Raw genomic sequence first — 22102 nt, 5'->3', positions numbered from 1 at the left:
AGAAAACTGAGTGTTTTGAGTTTCAAAGAGAAAGTTAAACTCTGCATGGGAATGCAAACACATGATAAATAATAGTAATAATAATCCGTTTTTACATAGCCCTTTTCACGCCCAAGAGGTGTTTTAAATCGCTACCGACATTATTACCCCTGGTCACTGGGCCTTAATTCATTCCTTAAACCATCTCAGCTCCCTGGGGAGTATACAGTCTGTGCACAATATACGTGCTACTTAGCTAAAGCAATCACAAGAACCCTGTCTAGATTAACCTTTTTGAGACCATCTATTTCTGTATAAGAACTGTCTATTATTAAAGCCATTATACACTTTCGGTGAACAGTATTGTCCAAGTCCCACACTTCGTATATCACAACTTATATATAAAATAACAAACTTGTGAAAATTTAGGCTCAATCGGTCACCGGAGTCGGAGAAAATAAACGGGAAAAACCACTCCTGTTTTCGCACGTTTCGCCGTGTCATGACATGTGTTTATAGCAAATCTGTAATTCTCGCTAACGAGAATTTATATTGTTTTACCGTTTTCTCAAAAAGTAAAGCATGTCATGGACCAATATTTCAAGAGAAGTCTTTCACCTTTACCTTCTGTAAACCTTGTAAATTATTTGTAGATCTGTGAACTTTTTTTTTCTTCTGTACCGGAAAGGGTCCAATGGCTTTAATAATCAATGCTGCATAGTATACATGATATATCATACAAAAAGCGGCCAGACATTGCTAATATTGTTCATTTCTTTAATCAATTTTTGTAAGTAGAAATGTCAACAGAAATACATGTACCATGAAACAGAAAACATACCCTTGTGTCTAGAAATTGGGATACACAAACTACATTGAAAATTTGACCTTTACTTTGACCTCTTTATGTGAATGGAAGTGGGTCAGACCATGCAGCCTTTAACTGTAGCTGCAAAACTCCACCAGTAACGCACAAGGTTATTCTATTAAGAACTAAATTTATTGCTAATAATCTAAATATTTATATTATTTTGGGTAATACCTTACAACGGTTGGTACTTCCTACTCTCAATCAAACGGTTTCTAACTACTGTGTTCCTGGCTGTGGCTGCTGTATGCGCGGCAGCACCTTGTAAACAGTTATAAGGTGCTAAATAATTGGGTCTCAGAATTCATCACTGCAATAACCTATCTTTCTGAAAGTTTGTATATACTCAGCGCCTTGAGTACCTTTATTGGTAGATACATGCGCTATATAAGACTTTGGTATTAATATTATTATAGATATTTGATTTTATATTGTGTTCTTACCGTAATACAATAACGAAATGGTTTCCAGAATGGTCTCCAAGACTCAAATGATCTTTCACATATCTGAAGGGAAAAAAAATAACATGGATAATAGTAAAAATATTTTTAAGGCAACAACTTCAAACGTACAAGGTACAAACATTGAAATATATTTAAAAGCTTAAAACGACAGAAGGATGCTGCAGCTAAGGATAGCATAAAAGTTAAACTAACTGTCGCAAAAATGCGCATGTCTCCCAAATCCCAGAAAAAGCAAGGAAGATGAAAGCAATATAGGGCATAGACATACACAGAACAACACTTAAGATCATTAATAAAAATCACAGAATTTTTTTTAAATGCCTAACAAAACAGAAAGGAGAACACACAGTAATATTGCTACCATGGGCAGTGCACCGTACCGAAAAGGGCGGATCCAGGGGAGGGGCGCCTAACATGATATGAGGTTTGTAATAAAGTTGTTAAATAAGTTGTTACTGTCCAAATGACTACTGACTCATGGTGCCAAGTGTATCCAGTATATAAAAAGACTAATGACCAAGTGTCACTGTAGAAAACACACCCCGACAGACAGGCAGACGTATCTATTAGTGTTAACGACAGCTGTACCTTCCATTCAAAAAGTGCTACATCAAGCACCCCATTTATACAGCTTTCTTATTCATACGTCATTGCTTGACTTTTTGCCTCCCCCCCCCCCCAACCCCCAACAAAAAATCTCTCTGAACAGAAATTGTCGGCAAATTTTTAAAGTCCAGGGGTGGTTTTTACAAAGAGTTAGGACTAGTCTTATCACTCATCCTAACCATCCACGCAGTTTGTACATGTATATCTCCTTCTTTGTGAAATCGACCCCAGTATCATCTCTCTGTGTGATCGACATGTACATGTACATGAAATAACTTCTGAAAAATTAGGCTCAATTGGTAATTGGATTCAAAAGAAAATATGGAGAGGAAAACGAAACTTCTATGTTTTCACTAATATCAAACAGCATGTTTTGGACTTGTGAGCTCAAAACTAGTTTCTCGAACACTAAGCACAAATATTCCAGAGAGTCTTTTTCACCATGTCCGTCTTTATAACATGTAGTACATGTGGACATCTTTGGACATTTGTACTTTCAGTCATACCAATGTTGTGCACACTCTTAGAGTCCCAATTCCTCCTTTACCAATTACCCAAGGCAATTATATACATGAAAAAAATGGTAGACAGTCCTCTTTAAAGGGAAGGTATACGTTTGGTAATTACTCAAAACAAATGTTAACTTAAAAACTGACTTGGTAACAAGCATTGGAGAGCTGTTTGATGACCAATTGAGCCTAAATTTCCACAGGCTTGTTATTTCTATGATGGGAAACACCAAGTGAGAACACTGGTCTTTGGCAACTACCAAACGTGTACCTTCTCTTTAAGATCAGTGGACACTATTGGTAATTACTCAAAATAATTGTTAGAATATAAACTTACTTGGTAATGAGCAATGGAGAGCTGTTGATAGTATAAAACATTGTAATAAAACGGCTCCCTCTGAAGTAACGTAGTTTTCGAGAAAGAAGTAATTTTCAAGACTTCAGAATTAGATTTTGAGGTCCCGAAATCAAGCATCGGAAAACACACAACTGCGCGTGACAAGGGTGTTTTTTCTTCCGATATTATCTAGCAACTTTGACAACCAATTGAGTTCAAATTTTCACAGGTTTGTTATTTTGATCATATGTTTAGATACACCAAGTGAGAAGACTGGTCTTTGACAATTACTAACAGTGTCCAGTGTATTTAATAAAAAACATTACAAAAAACAGCCATAACAACCAATGGTGGACAGTACTCTTGATAAGAAAAGGTCCCACCAATTGCAAGAAAATGTTATGCCATTTCAATGGCTGATGCAACAGGAATGACAAGATTGAAAGAAGTCCAAATAAAAGAAAAGGCGGCCTACAGTCACAGTTTAGTGGTTTAATCTGTCATCAGTGACACCGACAGTGTCCGATTAGTCAGTTGGTTTGAGTGAGGACTCAACTGTTCTGACACTTGCACTGATTGCTCAGACGTAGGCTGGTTCTAGTTGACACCAATTCCATTCAAGCAAGCGTCAAGAAGAATGGTAACAAAGACGAGAAATGACACGAGGAGTAAAAACCCATTATCCATTATGATGTGATGGTGGACACGATACTTGGACACTAAAAGGTTTGGGTCAATTTGTCTGTATTAGACCAGATTGAATAACCCCTTTGTTGCTATGAAAGTCACCAACTTGTAGGGCAAACCGTATGCGCTTCGAGTTACAAGTACATCAATGAAGCACGCAGCAAGCAGCATTCCCAGTTTTATTTCTCTGGCACATGTACGCACACCCCCACGCACACGCTCATACAGAAATCTCTTTTAGGTTTGGGTATTTTTAGTGCAAAACAAAACACAAACAATCAAGCTATTGATGGTAGAAAACTTCCCTTTAAATATCACTTGTTGAGGTACTGTAGTTTTTGAGAAATGAGTAAAACAAGCTACAAAAAACTAATACTTTTGTTACAATGCTTTACTCATTTCTCAAAAACTACAGCACCTCAGCTAGTAGTATTTTAAGGTAAGCTTTCTACTATCATTATCTTCCAACTGTGTTAGTTGAATATAAATCTGTGGACATGGTGTGTTTTGACCAACAAGAAATGACAAGGGGAGTAAAAAACCCATTAGCCATTATGAACGGATGGCGGACACAATACTTGGACACTAATAGGTTTGGGTAAATTTGTCTGTATACTCCCAAACCAAACTGTGTACTGTCCGCCATAACTCAAAAAGGCTAATGAGGTTTCAGTGTTGGACAGGAAGCGATTTTGGAAATAGACAACAACCTCTGAAAGGTTCGACCCTTAATGGTGGCCAAGACACTCGGCATCATAATGGGCGAAAGGGAGCAACAATGTGGGCAGGTTTGTTTAATGAAACAGATCAGAAATATTAGCATTGGTGAGGTTTTAAAAGGCACTGGACATCTTTGGTAATTGTCAAAGACCAATATTCTCACTTTGTGTATCCCAATAGATGCATAAAATTAAAAAGAAATCGGATAATTTAGGCCTAATTGGTCATCAAGTTTACAAGAACAACACACCTTTAAAAGTTGCATTATTTTGTGTGCTTTCAGAAGGCTTCAGCTGAAGTCTTTTATTATTGGAGTGAGAAATTAATTTAATAGAAATTAATTCTTTCTGAAAATGTATGTACTTTTGAGGGAGCCGTTTCTCACAATGTTTTATACTAGTTCTAGCAACAGCTCTCCGTTGCTCAAAAGTTTTTTCACTAACAATTATTTTGAGCAATTACCAACAGTGTCCAGTGCCTTTAATTGGAATCATATTTCATAATTCTCTCGCAATTTCAATAATCATTTGAGTCAAAAATTTCACAGTTTTGTTATTTCGTCATTTGTTGGAATACACCAAGTGAGAATAGTCTATGACAATTGCCAAAGGTGTCCGTCCTTTAAGACTGTTCTAATAGGGTGACTGCAGTGTAAATGAAACTTCTGTCAAAGCAGACAGTTCTCGCAATTCTATTATATTGGATCTTTTCTTTGTATGGGCACTCCCTAACACAAGCTGTGCTTACTTGGTTGTCGCCCCCAATTTCCTGCATCTTTGTGTATCACTTTGTAAACATAGTATTTATGTTGATTGAGGAATTGGAAATAAATGTTGTGTTGAACTGAACTGAACTGAACTGAACAGCTGGCAAAAAGAAAACGGCATGTTCAGGCAATGATACACGAAAGAGCAAACAAAATGTAAAAGAACCCAGTGCACTTATCGAAAAGAGAAGGGGTTCGCCCCAGTATTCCTGGCTGTGGCTGCTGTATGTGCGTCGTAGCACCTTGCCAACCCTACAAGGTTCTACATAATTGGGTCTATGAAACCTATCTTTCTGAAAGTTTGTATATACTCAACTTGTATATACTACCTTGTTTGGTAGATACATGCGCCCATGTAAGACTTCGATATTATATTATTAAACTAGGAAGAATATTACGCCTGCTTTATGTACATTGATGACAGCTGATATAGCCGTTATCTTATAGCTGAAACCAACTGTCCAAGCAAACCATAATTCAGTCATAGTTTGGGGTATTTGATTAACTAATTCGATATTTATAGACTGGTCCCATGACTGCCCTGTCAAAACTAGGCCAGTCAATTTCCTCTTTCGGGGGGGAAAGTCCATATTAGGAGAAATAACTTTCAGATTGGAGAGCATACTATGGGTTGTTCTTGTATGAATGATGACACTTTTTGAGTACTGTATTTTCCTGCGGATAAGACGCTTGGCGGACAAGACGCAGGACCCTAAAATGACCCCAAAAATTGGACCGTATGTTTGACCGAAAGCAATATCATTAAGCGGGGATAAACGTAGTGCGGCATTTTTCGAAAGAAAGCACCATCATGGGGGATCAGCCTATTGTGCCATTGTTGGAATGAAAGGACGGTCTGGGAGATTTCGGTACTGTTCGAACGAAATGGGGTCTCAGTGTTCAAACTTGTTTGATGTTAGACCGCATTATTGAGTAAGGATTCTTCACACAAAGACGGTTGATTTGAACTGGACAAGAAGGTATTTAATATTTCACGCAGTGATCATAAAAAAAAATGAAATCGTTAGCAGACAAGGCGCAACGAAAGAAAAGACAAACTAACGTTTTGGGGGTCTAAAAAGTCAGATAAGACGTGTCTTATCCGCAGGAAAATACAGTACATATAATGGAGCTTTTGGAGTACATAAAAATAGATCCAAATGTGCATGTATGACCTAGGCACTGAAAGAGTCTTCAGTGCTATTCACACTCAAGGCATCCCAAAGCACTTAGTTCTAACCATTTTAAATCTATATATCCATGTACGTAGCACCTTGTTATGGTTTATAAGGTGCTGTGGCGCAAACTTCAAAGTACCTACCATGCCAGAAACACTGCGACAAACCCCTTCTCTTTATGATAAGTGTACATGTATGTACTGGGTTCTTTTAAAGGAACATGTTGCCTTGGATCGGACGAGTTGATCTATAAAAAGCGTTTGTAACCGTTTTTTTTATAAAATGTATATAGTTGGAAAGATGTTTTAAAAGTAGAAAACAATGATCCACACAAGTTTGCCTTGAAATTGCGTTGTTTTCCTTTTACTGTGTGAACTAACACGATCGGCCATTTATGGGAGTCAAAAATTTGACTCCCATAAATGGCCGACCATATTAGTCGACGAGGTAAAACGAAAACCATGCAATTTCGAGGCATGTTTGTGTGGATCATTGTATTCTACTTTTACATCATCTTTCTACCCACATGCATTTAAAAAAAAAAACAGTTACAAAAGCATTTCAAAGACCAACTTGACCGATCCAAGGCAACGTGTTCCTTTAAATGCATTACACAGCAAACACACAAAAACCTACAGGCTGTACATCAAATCTGAAGGATGAAGCAATAATGGTAAAGTGGTTTGATTAGAGGACACAAGTTACAAGACCAAGATTGAAGCCAGCTCTGCTGATCAGGAAACCTGAGCTTGAGTGTGCTTGACCGCTCAGCATGACTGGTTTAGCTGGTATGATTGGCGCTTGATTAATGACAGGTTTCCAGCATACTTGGGGTAGATCAAGGACCAATTTCATTGCTAAGCATACAAACTTGCTAAGCAGTATTTTCTGCTTAACAGCTTTATCAAATTGGGCCCTGATCTTTGACAGATCCTCATAGAATTCTCTGTAAGTTGAGGGAAAACACTGAAAATCTTGCTTAGAAAAAAATACAGATAACCAGCCAAAGTCACATGCAACAAACAGTCCAAGAGACTGGTTCCCCCTCTGTGAAGCTAGTCAGTTATCTAAGGCAGTGTCCAAAACAGCGACATCGGCTAGAGCTACGGCTAGCTCGTACGCATCTGCCTATTCTTCAACACTTGCAGATGCGCTGATCTAGCCAAAGCTCTAGCCGAAGTTGCTGATTCTGACACGGCCTAAGCAAACACGACATTGCCACTCCTCACCACCCTCTGGAAATTCAATTGCCAAATGCTCACCTGAAGTTTCCCAATCGGATGCCCCGTAGAATGGCATTGAGTCTGCACAGCCTCTCAGCTTCAACTCTGTAGGATGGACAAAGGGAAGAAGGAAGTTCAGAAAGGAAACATTGTGAGTCACAGAAAAAAAAACAATTTTGTAAATTGCTTCATTAACTTATGACCTGTACCATTAATAACAGATCATTCATTACCAGACCTGATACTTCACGAAGGCAACAAAGGCGATTGCCTCCACCCCCAGGTCATCGCCTCGGTGCCCTTGAAATTTACATGAATTACAAATGGGCCATCTTATCTATACAGACAAATTGGAACACAAAGTCATGCCTTTCCGCATGAGAAAGTCGTTAAGCCCGCGATTGCTTAGTGAACAACATGCCATGATTGCTTAGTGAACAACACAGCTGCGTCAATAACTTGAGCGCTTGACCTGCCGGCAAGCCAAACTGCGACATGCCCATAAATATGGCATCTATTGAGAGTTATCTAGGCATAAAAAAAAGCAACAACAGGAATATTTCAAGTATCAAACTTTAGTGTAGGTCTTAATCAAAAATGTTCATTAAGGACTTTAATCAAGGGCCGTTTTTGATGAAGAAAACAAATTTGAAGGGAATTGCAAAGTGCTTGACCTGAACAAGAATCCTTTAAAAATTAAACAAAGTCTGCCAGTGGCCAGACTATTTCAAGTAGCCAAAGACTTTAATTAACCATGGTGCAAACATCTTGTTTTTCTTCCCTTAGTAATAACGAATTTGTCAGGATGAAAAACATATTAATTTTACGAAGAAACTATGAACAAATAGTAAACTTGCGGGTACAACCAAGTAATACTCTTTTGTGTGAGGGTTGGTTCTGAGAAGAGCCGGTGTGGTCTCGACATTTCGAACAGTATACTCTGCTCCTCTTCAGAAGAAGTTTAATTTTAGTCAGAAAGCTTACTGTTTAAGAAGTTCATTTCATACTAACACCATTTGTTCTGAAAAAAATATTCCCCTTTGAAATGATGTCATATGACTTATTCAAGAAAACCTCAAAGAATAATAACTTAAAGCTGATTTCAGTTACTAGGACCAAAATTAAGGACAAAGTGTGTTCATGCTGAAAATATTGTGCATTTTTTGTACTCTCCACTTATCTATTCACTTTGGTCGTCTTCAGTTAGCCTGGTTTAATATTTTTTGTATTTTCTCGTCAGCATTTTGCTTTGTCATTGTTTGTTTGTTTTGTCCGTGTTTCTTCTTCGCTGTTTGTTTGTTTGTTTGTTTGTTTGTTTGTCTGTATAAAGGTTGTTGGCTACATGTCTCGGCTTACTCTAACAGCCTCATGCTCTCCCTCATTATTTGCTTTAGATTATATTGTTTCTGTATAATTTAATGCACTTGTTTTGTTACATTTCTATGTACTGTTTAATTCTCACAATTGTTCTTTTTCAACAAGAGTATGGTATAAACATATTATTTAATTAAGTTGAATTGAATTGAACTATTTTTTTAACTCCTGACTCACACAACATGATTTGTTTTGTCACGTCCTTGTTTGATCCCACAATCTCTGATTATTTTGGCAGCTTGACCAATCCTGTAGATACATTTAAACCAATGACATTGAATAGTCTGACTCCTATAAATTGAAATTTTAGACTACATCAGTCATTATGTATACAGGGAACCTAACAAAGATGGCTGCAATATGATAAAGGTCTGTAGAGCCAAATGCATACCCGGCTTTAAAACTTCCCTCTCTCTACGTTGCACAGTAACTTGACCCTCACAGCTCTCGACTTGAACTTTTTCCTTTTTATTCTATAATTGAATATTTATTTTATTTATTTTAGTTTAGCAAAACAATAAAACAAGCACATGCCGTCCAGGGAAGAGCAAAAGTCCAAAAACTGTCATCAAAAAAGATGTGCCCTCCCAGACCTGGCTCATAAAAAAATAAAACATTTATATACTATACATTAAGCATTCTAAAATTGCAGAATAATTAAACAATTGCAGAATAATTTAAAAAGTTGAGCTAAAACAAAAGGTATAAACACATATATATTATAACCATATTCATACAAGTATTTCTATCAGTTACAAGTACCAGTTTAATCATCAGATATATCTATATAATATGTAATTTCCCCCCGATCTGGGGAATTAAATTGTCAATTCTGATTATCTTGGGATTCATGCCTTGAAAATGCAAAAAACTTACATGCAATCTTCAGGAAACTACAAGACTGTCAAGTGGTTGCTTAGTATTGACATAGACAAGAAGTGTCAAATCAAATGAATAAGCTTTAACTGTATATATGTACAAGATTTGAAAAAATGTGTACACATGTACATATTTTTATGTTTTCTACTTGGATGACCAATTAAACCAAAATTTCCACAGAATTGTAATTTCATGCCTAAGTTGGGAAACAGCCCACGTGAGAATACTGGTCCTTGACAATTACCAAAGGTGTCCAGTGCCTTTAAAAAAAACACTTTAAAAACAACAACTGTGTCTTTACTGTGCATACACGTAGAATGATTCTTCCTCGGACGCCAATGTCCGACCAATTACCAACCAGTGACTTTCTCATTCCAACTCTAATGCCAAGGGCGGTACTTATAATTTAATTGATCAAGATAAAACAACTCCAGAGGAAACTTCTAACTTTATCTAAATTTCAAATACAAACAGACTGCAAAGTGCCAGTGCTTGATAATGCAAGTGTTTTTAGGCAATTTACAACAGCAAGTCTCTCGAACACATGTAGATCTCTGGTTATAACTATCATTTTCCCCCACAGTGAGACCGATAAAATTGTTCAATTAACTGATTTCTTCAAATTTAGATAGCTTAAATGAACCGTTAAGATAATGATACTGTATATTAGGTAATCTTACAAAACATATTGACATCACTTGTAGGGTATAATGTGATTATAATACTGTTCAAATTGTTTCCCTAATCTTTAATCATTTTGTTCCGATTCACTCCTGTCTATTGACCCCTTGCAGAAGCAGACAGCTCTTTTGCAAAATTGTTTGGGTCAGTTTCTTCAAGTACATTTTGACCACCAAAATGTGGGATAGGATATGAGTATTAAAGTGTCATTAAAAAAAATCCTGGGGCACTAAAACAGGCCCCGGTCACAACGCTGTTACTCGTTCGCTGTACTACACTTTGTGCATTGAGTATGAACAACAAATGTTTAACCATAAACAACAAAACGTACTGAGTACACAGCGCTAACACAAATCGGTGTACATGGGTAAAAACCAAAATTAATATTCTTTATCCCCGATGCAAGTTTAACATCTCTTAAAACAAATGTTTTGTTTTTCACACATTTTTGGAAACTTTTTGAAACTTCAAAGTCACGCCCCAACTTTTCAGCAAAGATTTATACCGCTTTTGTTTAAAAACTATTATGTGCATTTCAACAAACTGACTTGGTTCTTATTGTCAACTTCCTATTCTACTCAGTTCAAGGCATTTACATCTTCATTCAAAAGGTACCAAAACCATTTAAAGGACCATTACAGAACTGGTTTTGCTACCAAAACAGTTGCTGGCAGTGTAAGCACACCATATACATAAACTGACAAACCTGTAGAAGTTCGAGAACGATCAGCCATCTGGGTCACAAGATAATAGTGAAAAACCGATTACAAACTTTGCATTGCATCCACGCCAATACAAATATGAATAAAACACTCACTGAGGGATAAACTCAAAGCGTAAAATTACATTATTTATTTCTAATCAAATATGAAATTTCAGACAGAAATATTTCAAGGGATGTTTTCTACTATCATCATCATTAGACCGTGTAAGTTTTATGTAAATCTGTGATCTTCACGATTTTTGTTTCTTACCAATTCTGTAACAATGTGTCCCAAAAAATTGAAAATCTAATTTTGTTTTTGCATTGTGGGATTTACTACTCGGTATTCTGAACCAAATAAAAGATAACCCAGATTCCAGATGTCATTTTCTGTTTTATTGAATAAGTTATTCCAAAAGCGCTACATTATGTATATAGAACAGTCAAGTTTTATGAGTTTTTTTATTTTTTATATCATGTGTAAAATCGGTCATGAATTTAAGGGTTGGAGTGAATAAACAACATCACATGTCAAACTTTACAATACTTGTTACAGGTCTTAAAATTTACATGTTTTGTTTTGGTAACCTGAAAAAATGAGCGGGTCTATGTTTGTTAAGTAGATCTGGATCTGGATAAATACTCTCGACGCTCTAATTAGAGCCAAACGCGAAGAGGAGGTGTAAGAGAAAATTTCAGTTTTAGATGTGGGAGGAAAACCCAAGAGAATTATTCCAGGAGGGAAAACCCATGCAGTCAAGTAGAGACTGAAGACCCAATCCACATTGTGCCCCCGGTGGGATTCGAACCTGACCAAACAAACCACTGCATAGAGAGAAATTGACTTGAACTGGATGTGGTGTTGTGAAAACCATCATGTGCTGTTGAGTATGACTGTTTTTGGAAACAGTGCAGACAGTGTTTGTATTTATTTATTTAGTTATTTATTTATTCAGGCTTTTAGAAGGACAACAAAATCAAAAACAAATGACACAGCCTCAGGATTGCATTATTTCACCCTGAAATTAGAATATATTATAAACGCCATTAAAACAACACTATTTTATCACTCAATTCATTTCATGTATGTGCAACTAGTACTCCTATTACTAAGATATTTAAAAAAAGAAATCACAAGAAATTTTAGAAATATTTTTTCAAAATACATCAGAACTTCCAGCGTCTGTAAGGTACCGCATGTTTTTTTCATGCCAGATCATGCTCGGATCAAATCAAACTTTGTACATGTACATGTACGTGTATAAGTATTCTTTGCTTCTCTTTTTGCTATAAATGGATATGTTTTTGTTTGTGCTTGTTTACGCCTCTGAAGAAGTTCCGGTTTGGATCAATAGCTAAGGCCATTTCCCCTAAAAGTTCTGAAATATATTGGAAATTTTATTTTTTCTACTAGCTTATTGGACTCCCCAAAGCTCCTGTATCTTGTAGTCAAATGGTAAATTTACAGACCTCACTCTAGTGGACAAGCCCTGCTGCCCACATACACACAGACAAGCCAATCACAAAGTCAACTGCCTTACATCACTCCAACATGTACCAAGGAGACAAACCAATCTAGTAATGTGCTAATTATTAATTCCTTGAATCGGTTTCAAAATCAAGGAATTTGATGTTTACAAAGAATGATTCACTATGGTTTCATATCCTCAGATAGCAATGGAAGTTGAAGTCCTCATTTGCGTTAAGGTGGTAGATGATAGATACAATGTAAGTCTCTTCTTAAGCTGGAAGGAAATTGTATCAGATAAACAGTTCCTCAGTGTTGAATGATTTGGTGCACGTCTTACAACCAAACGAGAGATTTACACTCAGACCTTGATCTACATATGCATGACCAAATAAGGTGGATCCATCAGTCATACTGGCTCCAATGCAGTCTAGCCCCTCACTCACCCACCACGCACCCACCACCAACCCCATCCAAAATTACAAAACCTCCAGCAAGATGGAACTTAGAAGATGAAGACCAGGGCCCAATTTCTTGCTAAGCACAGAAAAATGTTGCTCAACAGAAACTGTTACCAGCGAAAAACTCCATTAAGTTTACATTGTTCCAACTGGTGCCCCAATAATTTTTTGCTTGACAAAGAGGTCTTGCTTAAATGACACAAGCGTCAAGACCGGGAATCGAACCCACGTTCTGAACAGAACATCAGAGCTTGAGTCTGCTCTCTTCTCCCCTCAGCCAAAACACGCCATAAATTTATATTCTAACTCTGAAGAATAATCCTTGAGATAGTCTTAATAGTTAATAGTTTTAACATTGTCTATTCTGAGCAGCCCTTAAATTATAATAATGTGATCGGCCGTCGTAGCAAGCTCCTCACCACACCTATAAAGAACCCGCCATCAGGAGAAAACTTGTAGGATTATCTTGTTAACTTTAAAAGATCCTGCCAACTTGCCAGAGTTAATCCAGATGCCTAACATGTTCAATTTGAGCGGAGGGGAAGTGTGGTTTTGATTGACGTGGAGTTCTCAGCAACTGCTTACTTCCCCTCATCACAATCCAGTCCATCCTCTATGAACTAAACACCTTGACTTTCATCAGAGATGTTCTACTAATCATTTTGGCCTCTTTCCCAGTATGTGGGACTACGTTTATGATCGTGACCTACTCCTTTTACATAGCACCATGTAACAGTTTACAAGGTGCTGTGGCATAATAGGCTACCAATCAAACCAGGAGCACCGGGGCGAACACCTTCTCTCCTCGATAAGTGCACTGGGGGCCTGATACTTCACGGAGCCCACACGATTGCCTCTGTGCCCAATTGCCTTCGTGCCCCCTTGTCATTGCCCTTGTCCACATATGGTGCCCTTTACCTAGGAGACAATGCCTTTGTGCCCTTGCCATTTCAAAAACAAAGCACACATGCCTGCACTGGGTTCTTTTACATGCATTACCCAAAACTACAGATATTTTAATTGAAGCTGGATTAGGTGGTTAATAAACTTTCAAGTTAAACTTGAACGTTCAGGAGTGGTCATGGCAAATGACATCGAGGGGCGCTATCTGAACATCGGGGCCAATCAGCCAATTTCCCAGACTTCCTTGCAGCCAATCATCGCTGACGGGGCCTTGCCGGTGTGCCTAATTCCCTCGGGCTCCCCCCTTAACTCGCACGGCCACCGAAAGGCACATTTTCGACGCTAATTTTAGCCACTGTGTAGCAAGATATACTAAAAAATGACTAATCATACACAAAACTTTGAACTGTAACCATTTGTCTGTATTAATGCCTGCCACCAAATCCTGAAATTCTCTGGAAAAAAAAAGAAAAAAAATCTCAAACAAAACACTCAACAACTTTATGCTACCATAGCTTTACACTAATTCAAGACCAGGTTTCCAAGAGAACAAAGTCTTAACGTTCGTGAGTCGACAGTGGATAAACCAAAAATTATCTGGAAGTTCATGAACTGCGGCGGGACCTTGCGAGGGAAGTGCGGTCAACATTGGAAAGCGTTTATAGCTAGGTGATTCATTCCCACACATACCCCATATGTCTCATAGCTTCGTGCAGAGAGAGACAGGACGGTGAAAGTCAAAGCCTACCCTTTCTTCTGACGGAATAAACAGTTGCGAGTTCTTGCAGCTTCAGGAGCAAGAAGGGTGGGACATAAAATCTGAACACACACCATCTGTAGGAACTTGATTAAGGGTCGATATTGGAACAACTCACTTGGATTTATGGATTATTAAGTGTTCTGCTTCGCATCGCAGGAACAGAGGGCAGGGAGAAAGAGGTAGGAACAGTCAGATTTTGTAAAGAAGTTTGTAGAAAAAAAGTTCTGTTGTGCTAACTTATATCCACAGATGAGTGTTCTATCATTGAACTTGAGGACAAAAAGGGATCCGAGTGTTTTGACTGAGTGTTAACGTCCTCGCTTCACTCAGCGTACAAAATCCTAATGGGGTCGTCACTATCAAAGGGAAGACCTCAGTTTACCATGTCTAGAAACAGGAGTGGTACTTTTGTGTCAAAATGTAGGAATTTGTAAATCAAAATCAAATACAGACGAGTGGTTACAGTTCCAAAATTTGTGTCAAATTGTGAAGGTAAAAGGCGAAGTCTTTGTACCTGAAGTTGTACCTAAAGTAGTATTGTCAAAGCATTTGACGAACATTATAATAATAACAATAATAAAAATAATAAAAATACTTAAGTAGGATTTGAAACTTTGCATGGTGGAGATAAGATATAGAAGAGTTTGCGGTAACACCATGTAATGATCTCTAAATGAGTTGAGGTGGTTCTGAAAACCAACGGTTCTTTTCAGAGCCACCTCAACTCATTTAGAGATCATTACATGGTGTAACCGCAAACTCTTCTATAATAAAAATACTAGTAAACATTGCTATGGCGCTCTACAATGAACACAGCGCCTCACAAGAAAAAAAACCATAACATAAGTAGAAAACATAGCAAATGAAAACTACTAGCTGGTCAATCTAGGGAATGAATGGACTAAGAAGTTATCGGAGAAAGGAGCAAGACTAGGAAGAATAGGAAGTATTTTGCAAAAGAATAGGAATTTATCTCTGACATATTGTATTCAAATAAGTTGCAATCTCCTCCACCCTTCCTTTCAGGGAATGCCATTGTCATGACTGTACAAGTAAGTTGTGTGTCCGTAGTCTGAAAACTGCCAAAATTAACCCGCCATCATTACACGCTTCCCCACCCCAGAGTTAACCAAAGCCTCAAAACACAGACATTGAGTTAGACCAGCTGGAAAACTAACAGGTACCTCAGAAACACCCAGCTTTTAAGGAAGTTTATATTATACTTAACCACTTAAAGGGTTGGTCCAGTGGTATATCACATTAAGTACACAAAGCCTTTAAGATAAAATGTGTAAATTTAGCAATTAAGCTCTGCTTCAAGACCAAGGTTATCTGTGCACCCGTTACACAATTACCAGTAACATGAGTAAGGTCAACCATTCATTTTTTGAATCCCCAAATGTACACTTAATCATGACATAATCCATGACTTCCTATTGTTAATATTTTTTTCTTCAAAGGTCTGTGGTAAGATGAAAGCAGTTATTGACAGTATTGTAGCCACGATGGGCAGTGTAGAGCGGGCCCACCCAGAACTTACAAATTTCGCACAGCACTCTGGGCACTGTGATGCCCAGCACAGATTTCCCCCAGATTGCACTTCAGCAATGATGGCCCCAATATCTAAGCATGATTAACTTTATTGAACCGCTTGCCCTTGGTGGACTAAATTGGATTTACAGCCGACCGCTAAAATTGGTCTAGCTACACCACTGGTTATTAAGTACAAGGTCTGGTAGCCCCCACGTTTGCATTGAATCATCGGGTAAAGATTTAGTTCAAAGGGAACCAATTAACTTTAATCTGTGTCTGATTACTAAGCACTTACCTGTAGTGGTGGAGTTAATTACTGTGACTGATTGCCTACATATTCACCAATTTGGGTTACATATTGATCACAATCAAGGGAAAGTTCTTCATCCAATAACATGCCTGATAAATATACATGTGTATGGACCATGTACCTGGGCCCAATTTCATAGCGCTGCTTAGCGACATAATTTGTGCTTACTGTGCGATTTCCATTTCATAGCGATGCTAACCGTAAGCACAGGGAAATGCATGCTAAGGTGCTGACCGCACTAAAATAAATGGCGTCACAATGCAAACCCATGGTAAACTCGCAATATGGCTGCCCAATTTTTCTGCTAACCTGTGAAATATGCTTGCACCTTACCTTAGCAATTTTATTTTGCTACAGTAAGCACGAAAATTTGCTTACCTTAGAGCAGCGCTATGAAATTGGGCCCTGTTTGCACAGAGTTTCACAGAGGCTTGACTTCCTGCGGGCACGATTTGAACACAGCTCAATGGAAGAAAACTCTTACAGTTTATGTTTTGTCAACTTTTGCTTAGAGGGGAGGGGTACATTTTAAAACTTGTCCAGCTGTTAGTTTTTTGTAAGTTTTGAATTTGTATGGAAGCTCTGACAAGTTATGATATTTTGGAAGTTTGATTTACTCCAAGGCAGCACACAAACAATGAGAGAACTACAAACTATACATAGGACTACAGAGAACAAGCCTAAGGATAGCCAAGAAGCTAATATAAATGATCACTATCTTAAGACGATCCAAACAACAAAGGCACAACAAAGTACAACCCCCAAAAAATGTAATGACATTTTGAAAATTACGTGTAGACAAAATGTCATTTAAAATGACCACAACAATTTTAGCCTTCGAGAAAGACTCTGCTAGGGTGAAAACGCCAGGCCACTTACTGTTTTTTATTATAAATACAATGGTTCAATTTGGTTGGTGAGCAGTTAGCAACAGGTAAACTATATTTTCTCAATTAAAAAGATATAAATGGGCAATTCCACGGTCAGTCGCATTACACTTTTCAGTGTCATTTTTCGAATTATTATCTTGAATTGATAATATTAGAAATGTTGTGGGCTTTGTGCTCTGGATGTTATAACATTGTAAAAAGCGGTCAGTCGCATTACACAAAAAGGGCATGGTAAAAAAAAACAATTCAAAAATGTCCTCTATCAAAAAGCTTGCGAAAGTGGTACTATATGTAACACACAACTCTTATACATGAGTATCCAACAGGATACTTATAAATGGTCAGCAACTTGAACTTTTAGGTATACATGGCAAAACCATGGTCAGTCGCATTACGGTCAGTCGCATTACAGTTTTCCAGACAATGTAGCCACGCCTACATGGAGCCCAAGCTGAGTTCTTATTTGGCAAAATTGGGTTCATTCCTTGTCAACAACTAAAAATAAATTGGTTTCATATGTTAGCTATAACTTCTAAGTGGTAAGAAAGTTGTGACAAAAACTTGATTTTTTGGTGTCATGTCCATGTTTGCTTGGAATTGCCAAAATTTATACATAAAAAAAAAATTATAAAAAATTGTCAAAAATGCCCATGCAGCAAAATTGTTTACAAAATGTAAAAGTCCCACCATAAACAACCAACATGACCAAAGAAGAAGAAACCCAACCACCAATATCCCATTTCTATAATGGTGGTTGATTGAATCAAAAAGGAGAATTTTGCTTTTCTGATTGCAAAGACTTCCAAGCGTGAAAGAGATAAGCTAACTTAATCTATTTTCAGTGGCGTGCATAATTATCTCCCACTTTGGAAGTGACAAAATGACATTGAAGGATGCTGGAGCTTGAAACAGGAAGATGACAGTGTTGACTTCCATGTTTAAAAAAGGAAAAACAAGTTGTTACCGGGTATCACAGGGAGACATGAGCCCCGTGAGTGGACTTGACTGGAACAAATACAACTTGGAATTAAAGCTGACTTCTTACGAGGAACAAAGTGACTTGACTCAACTTGCGCTTCAAGCTTTGTGGACAAAACACCGACTTAAATATTAATCAATATAATGTGTGATTTGACTTGACTTTGAATTGACTTGACTTTGACTTCATAAATTGACTTTGAATTGACTGGACTTGACTTGACCTCACTTGACTTTAAATTCTTACGGGGAACAAAGTGACTACACTTACAGTAACTTGACTTTGACTTGACTTTGACTCGATTTTGACTCGACTTTGATTTGACTTTGACTTTGACTTTGACTTGGGCTTGACTTTGACTTGACTTGAATTTGACTTGATTGTGACTTCTTATGTGAAACAAACTTATCAGACCTAACTTGCAGAAACAACTTCAAGCTTTTGGGGGAAAAAACCTGACTTAAATATAAAATAACTGAACATGACTTGGCTATGACTTCGATGGACATGCCTGGTTGTGACTTGTATGAAAACACATGTTACCAAGGAAAGCAACCCTTGATAAGTAAAAAATATCTTGAACACTATTGGTAATTGTCAAAGACCAGTCTTCTCACTTGGTGTATTCCAACATGCATAAAATAACAAACCTGTGAAAACTTTGACTCAATTAGTCATCAAAGTAGCAAGAGAATAATAAAAGAAAAAATACCCTTGTTGCACAAATTTGTGTGCTTTCAGATGCATAATAAAAGGCTTCAGCTTCATGCATGCCTGAAGTCTGAGTGAGAAATAACATCTTTCTCAAAAACTATTCTACATCAGAGGGAGCCGTTTCTCACATTGTTTTGTACTAACAACAGCTCTCCATTCCTCAATACCAAATACGTTTTTATGCTAACTTGATAATTACCAATAATGTCTAATGCCTTTAAAGGCACTGGACACTATTGGTAATTGTCAAAGACCAGTCTTCTCACTTAGTGTATCTCAACATATGCATAACATAACACACCTGTGAAAATTTGAGCTCAATAGGTTGTTGAAGTTGCGAGATAATAATGAAAGAAAAAATACCCTTGTCACACAAAATTGTGTGCTTTCAGATGCTTGATTTCGAGACCTCATAATCTAATTCTGAGGTCTCAAAATCAAATTCGTGGAAAATTACTTCTTTCTCGAAAAGTACAGTACTTCAGAGGGAGCAATTTTTCACAATGTTTTATACTATCAACCTCTCCCCAATACTTGTTACCAAGTAAGGTTTTATGCTTATAATTATTTTGAGTAACTACCAATAGTGTCCGTTGTCTTGAATTCTAGAGGAGTTAGCTACAAGCTCCTGCCCTTACCAACAAGAATAGATGTAATTTCATTATTTTCTCAAACAGGAAACACAAACCCCTAGTAACCTTTCGCTACCCTAATTGGGAAATTGCCAAAAATAAAATGTAGACAGTCTGTCGACCGGCTTCAAACTTCCGCCTAACGTGCATTTTAGCACACGCAGTAGTTTGACGGTAAGAGCCCAGATGTAGTTGAAACGAAGAATAGCCAATAACATGAATGATACTTTGTGTACATTTTGCTAGTATCGGCCTCAACATATGCAATAATTGTACTTTTACCAAAAGACAAAACACAACAAAACACTGTGGTGTAAGTTATACTGCCAATCCAGTACAAACAGGGCAAGCACCTTCCCTGTCAAAATAAATGTACCAAGTTCTGTCTCATGAATAACACAAGTAGGTTTTGAAACTTGGCATGGTGAAATAACACAAAACCACAATACCTACAGCTGTAAATTTGACATCCAATCTGAAGAATCACAAACGTTACGATTTAAGAAAGCCCAACATGCTCCCGTACTAGTCATCCTTACTACAAACAAAAGACACAAACATTAAAACTAAAGAAGGCCAACATGCTCTCTGACTAGCCATTCTTACTACATTAATGTTCATTCTTACATCACATCTTAAGTATCACAAACCTGAAGATTTAAGAAGGCCCCAACATGCTTTCTGAGTAGCCATGTTTCCTGCATAAATGCCCATTCTTAAACCCTGCTTGTGGATCCTCCACAGAGCAAAGACCTTTTCAAACTGTCAAACTCTGATCCTTGTCAAACAGCTACATGGTTCCAACACGCTTCTAATCTGGTTTGATTTCATAAACTTCCAAATAGATCAAATCCATTCTGCTTTCATAACGCTCAATGAGGGTTATCTGGTTTTGCTTCATGTGTAATTAACCACACACGTCAAAAACACTCAACCTAAGCAGGCTAGGTTTTGACATGGATCAAGTGCTCTACACAGGTCAATGTCGGATTAAATTGTTGTGAAAAGGTCAGTCAAACTTTTACCCAACAGGATGGTGAACATGCAGGCTGTCCGCCAAGTTTTCTGGCTATGCTATGAATACGTTTACACCTAAGCAATTTTTTCCTGCTACGGTCAGCACAAAACTTGCTTACCGTTAAGCAGCGCTATGAAATTGGCCCCAGTTCTTTCAGTACCATAAGTGTGTAAAGGGAATCATAAACTCCCACTGTGCCATGCCCCCCTTGTTGATGCCCTCCGGCCCACACTGTCATCCATCTTACTTCCTCTCCCTTGCACCATTGACTTCTTTATGTATGTCATGTATGTAGGTAAGGATGCAACCTTGAGTCAGTTGTGAACACGTCTTTCCTGACTCAAACAGCTGCCAACTAGTGATGTACATGGCCCAAGAATGTGTACTTGGCATTTTTGACTATCCTTCCTGCTGGAATTACCGGTGCATCTTGAAATCAGGTGCTTTCGTGGTTCACCTTTTTTTGTTGACATTTACTCGCCGGGGATGTCCAGTACAAAATTTGGCACAAGGTGCTGAAAAGAAATGTACAGGCCTTTTCACACTATCAACCTCTGATTCGTTTTTTCCGCATCAAAAATATACAGAAAATTAGTTTCCATTGGCACATAAGAATAAAACAACTACAACGTTTATACAAAGCTACACCATTCCTGATCTGTGTTGACTTCATAAAAGTTTCAACATGGTTCTCCGTTTAATTCCGTATTGCTTGCACACTACCTGTCACAAAATCAGCTTTTTTGCCACTTGAGTAATTCTCTTTAAAGAGTCAAAAAGTCACAACCCCCTCCCCAGCCGCGTTGGTTTTGACATAGAATGAGTGCACTTGATGGGTTCACTCCACATTGGAATATAGTAGTGAGAAAAGGTCAACTGAAAGTTAAACTTTCAAGAGGGCGGACCTGTGTCAAACACAACGATTTGTTGCAGTGTGACAAGCCCAAAAATACAATTGATTCAAACTAGGCGGGATTCAAACTGAAGTAAGGGAAAGAACCCACTCAGCCAATCTCGTCCCCTAAGTTTTTCACATCAAAAATAGTTATTGTTAAAAAAGAAATTAACTGAAACAACATCTGGGCCCAATATCATGGCTCTGCTTACCTTAAGCACAGAATCGGCGCTTACGGAAGCAGGTAATTCTGTACTTGCGGCAAGCGTATTTCACGGGTTAGCGAAAAAATTTCGGCTACTAGGCATTCTCTGCTTACAAGGCTAGCACAGAAATTTGGCGCTTGCACGTAGGCGGGGAATCGTGATCGTAAGCACATAATTTGGCGGAAAGCAGAGCCATGAAATTGGGCCCTGGTGTCTTTAAAATGTAACGCTTACTCCCTGTGGGGTATGTGACTAGGATCTTACATCACAAAATAATATGGTAACTCAACACCCAAACTGCTGGACTCTGACTATGGTTATACATCTATGCCTATAACACATAATCAGTTTAGTAGTGC

General features: G+C 37.9%; 1 protein-coding gene across 2 annotated transcripts in view; it reads right to left on the bottom strand.

Moving 5' to 3' along the window:
- LOC139954443 (pseudouridylate synthase 7 homolog) overlaps positions 1-22102 on the bottom strand; it is a 104710-nt gene that overhangs the window by 30087 nt on the left and 52521 nt on the right. For both annotated transcript variants that reach the window (XM_071954244.1, XM_071954243.1), the window contains exons 8-9: positions 7377-7442; positions 1291-1353 (exon numbers count right to left, since the gene is read on the bottom strand). In XM_071954244.1, the coding sequence (XP_071810345.1) occupies positions 1291-1353; positions 7377-7442 (129 nt within the window). The remainder of the gene's footprint in view (positions 1-1290; positions 1354-7376; positions 7443-22102) is intronic.

Source organism: Asterias amurensis, chromosome 2 (assembly GCF_032118995.1).
Source record: "Asterias amurensis chromosome 2, ASM3211899v1".
Classification (NCBI taxonomy): Eukaryota; Metazoa; Echinodermata; class Asteroidea; order Forcipulatida; family Asteriidae; genus Asterias; species Asterias amurensis.
This window is presented reverse-complemented; position numbering and strand designations above follow the sequence as displayed.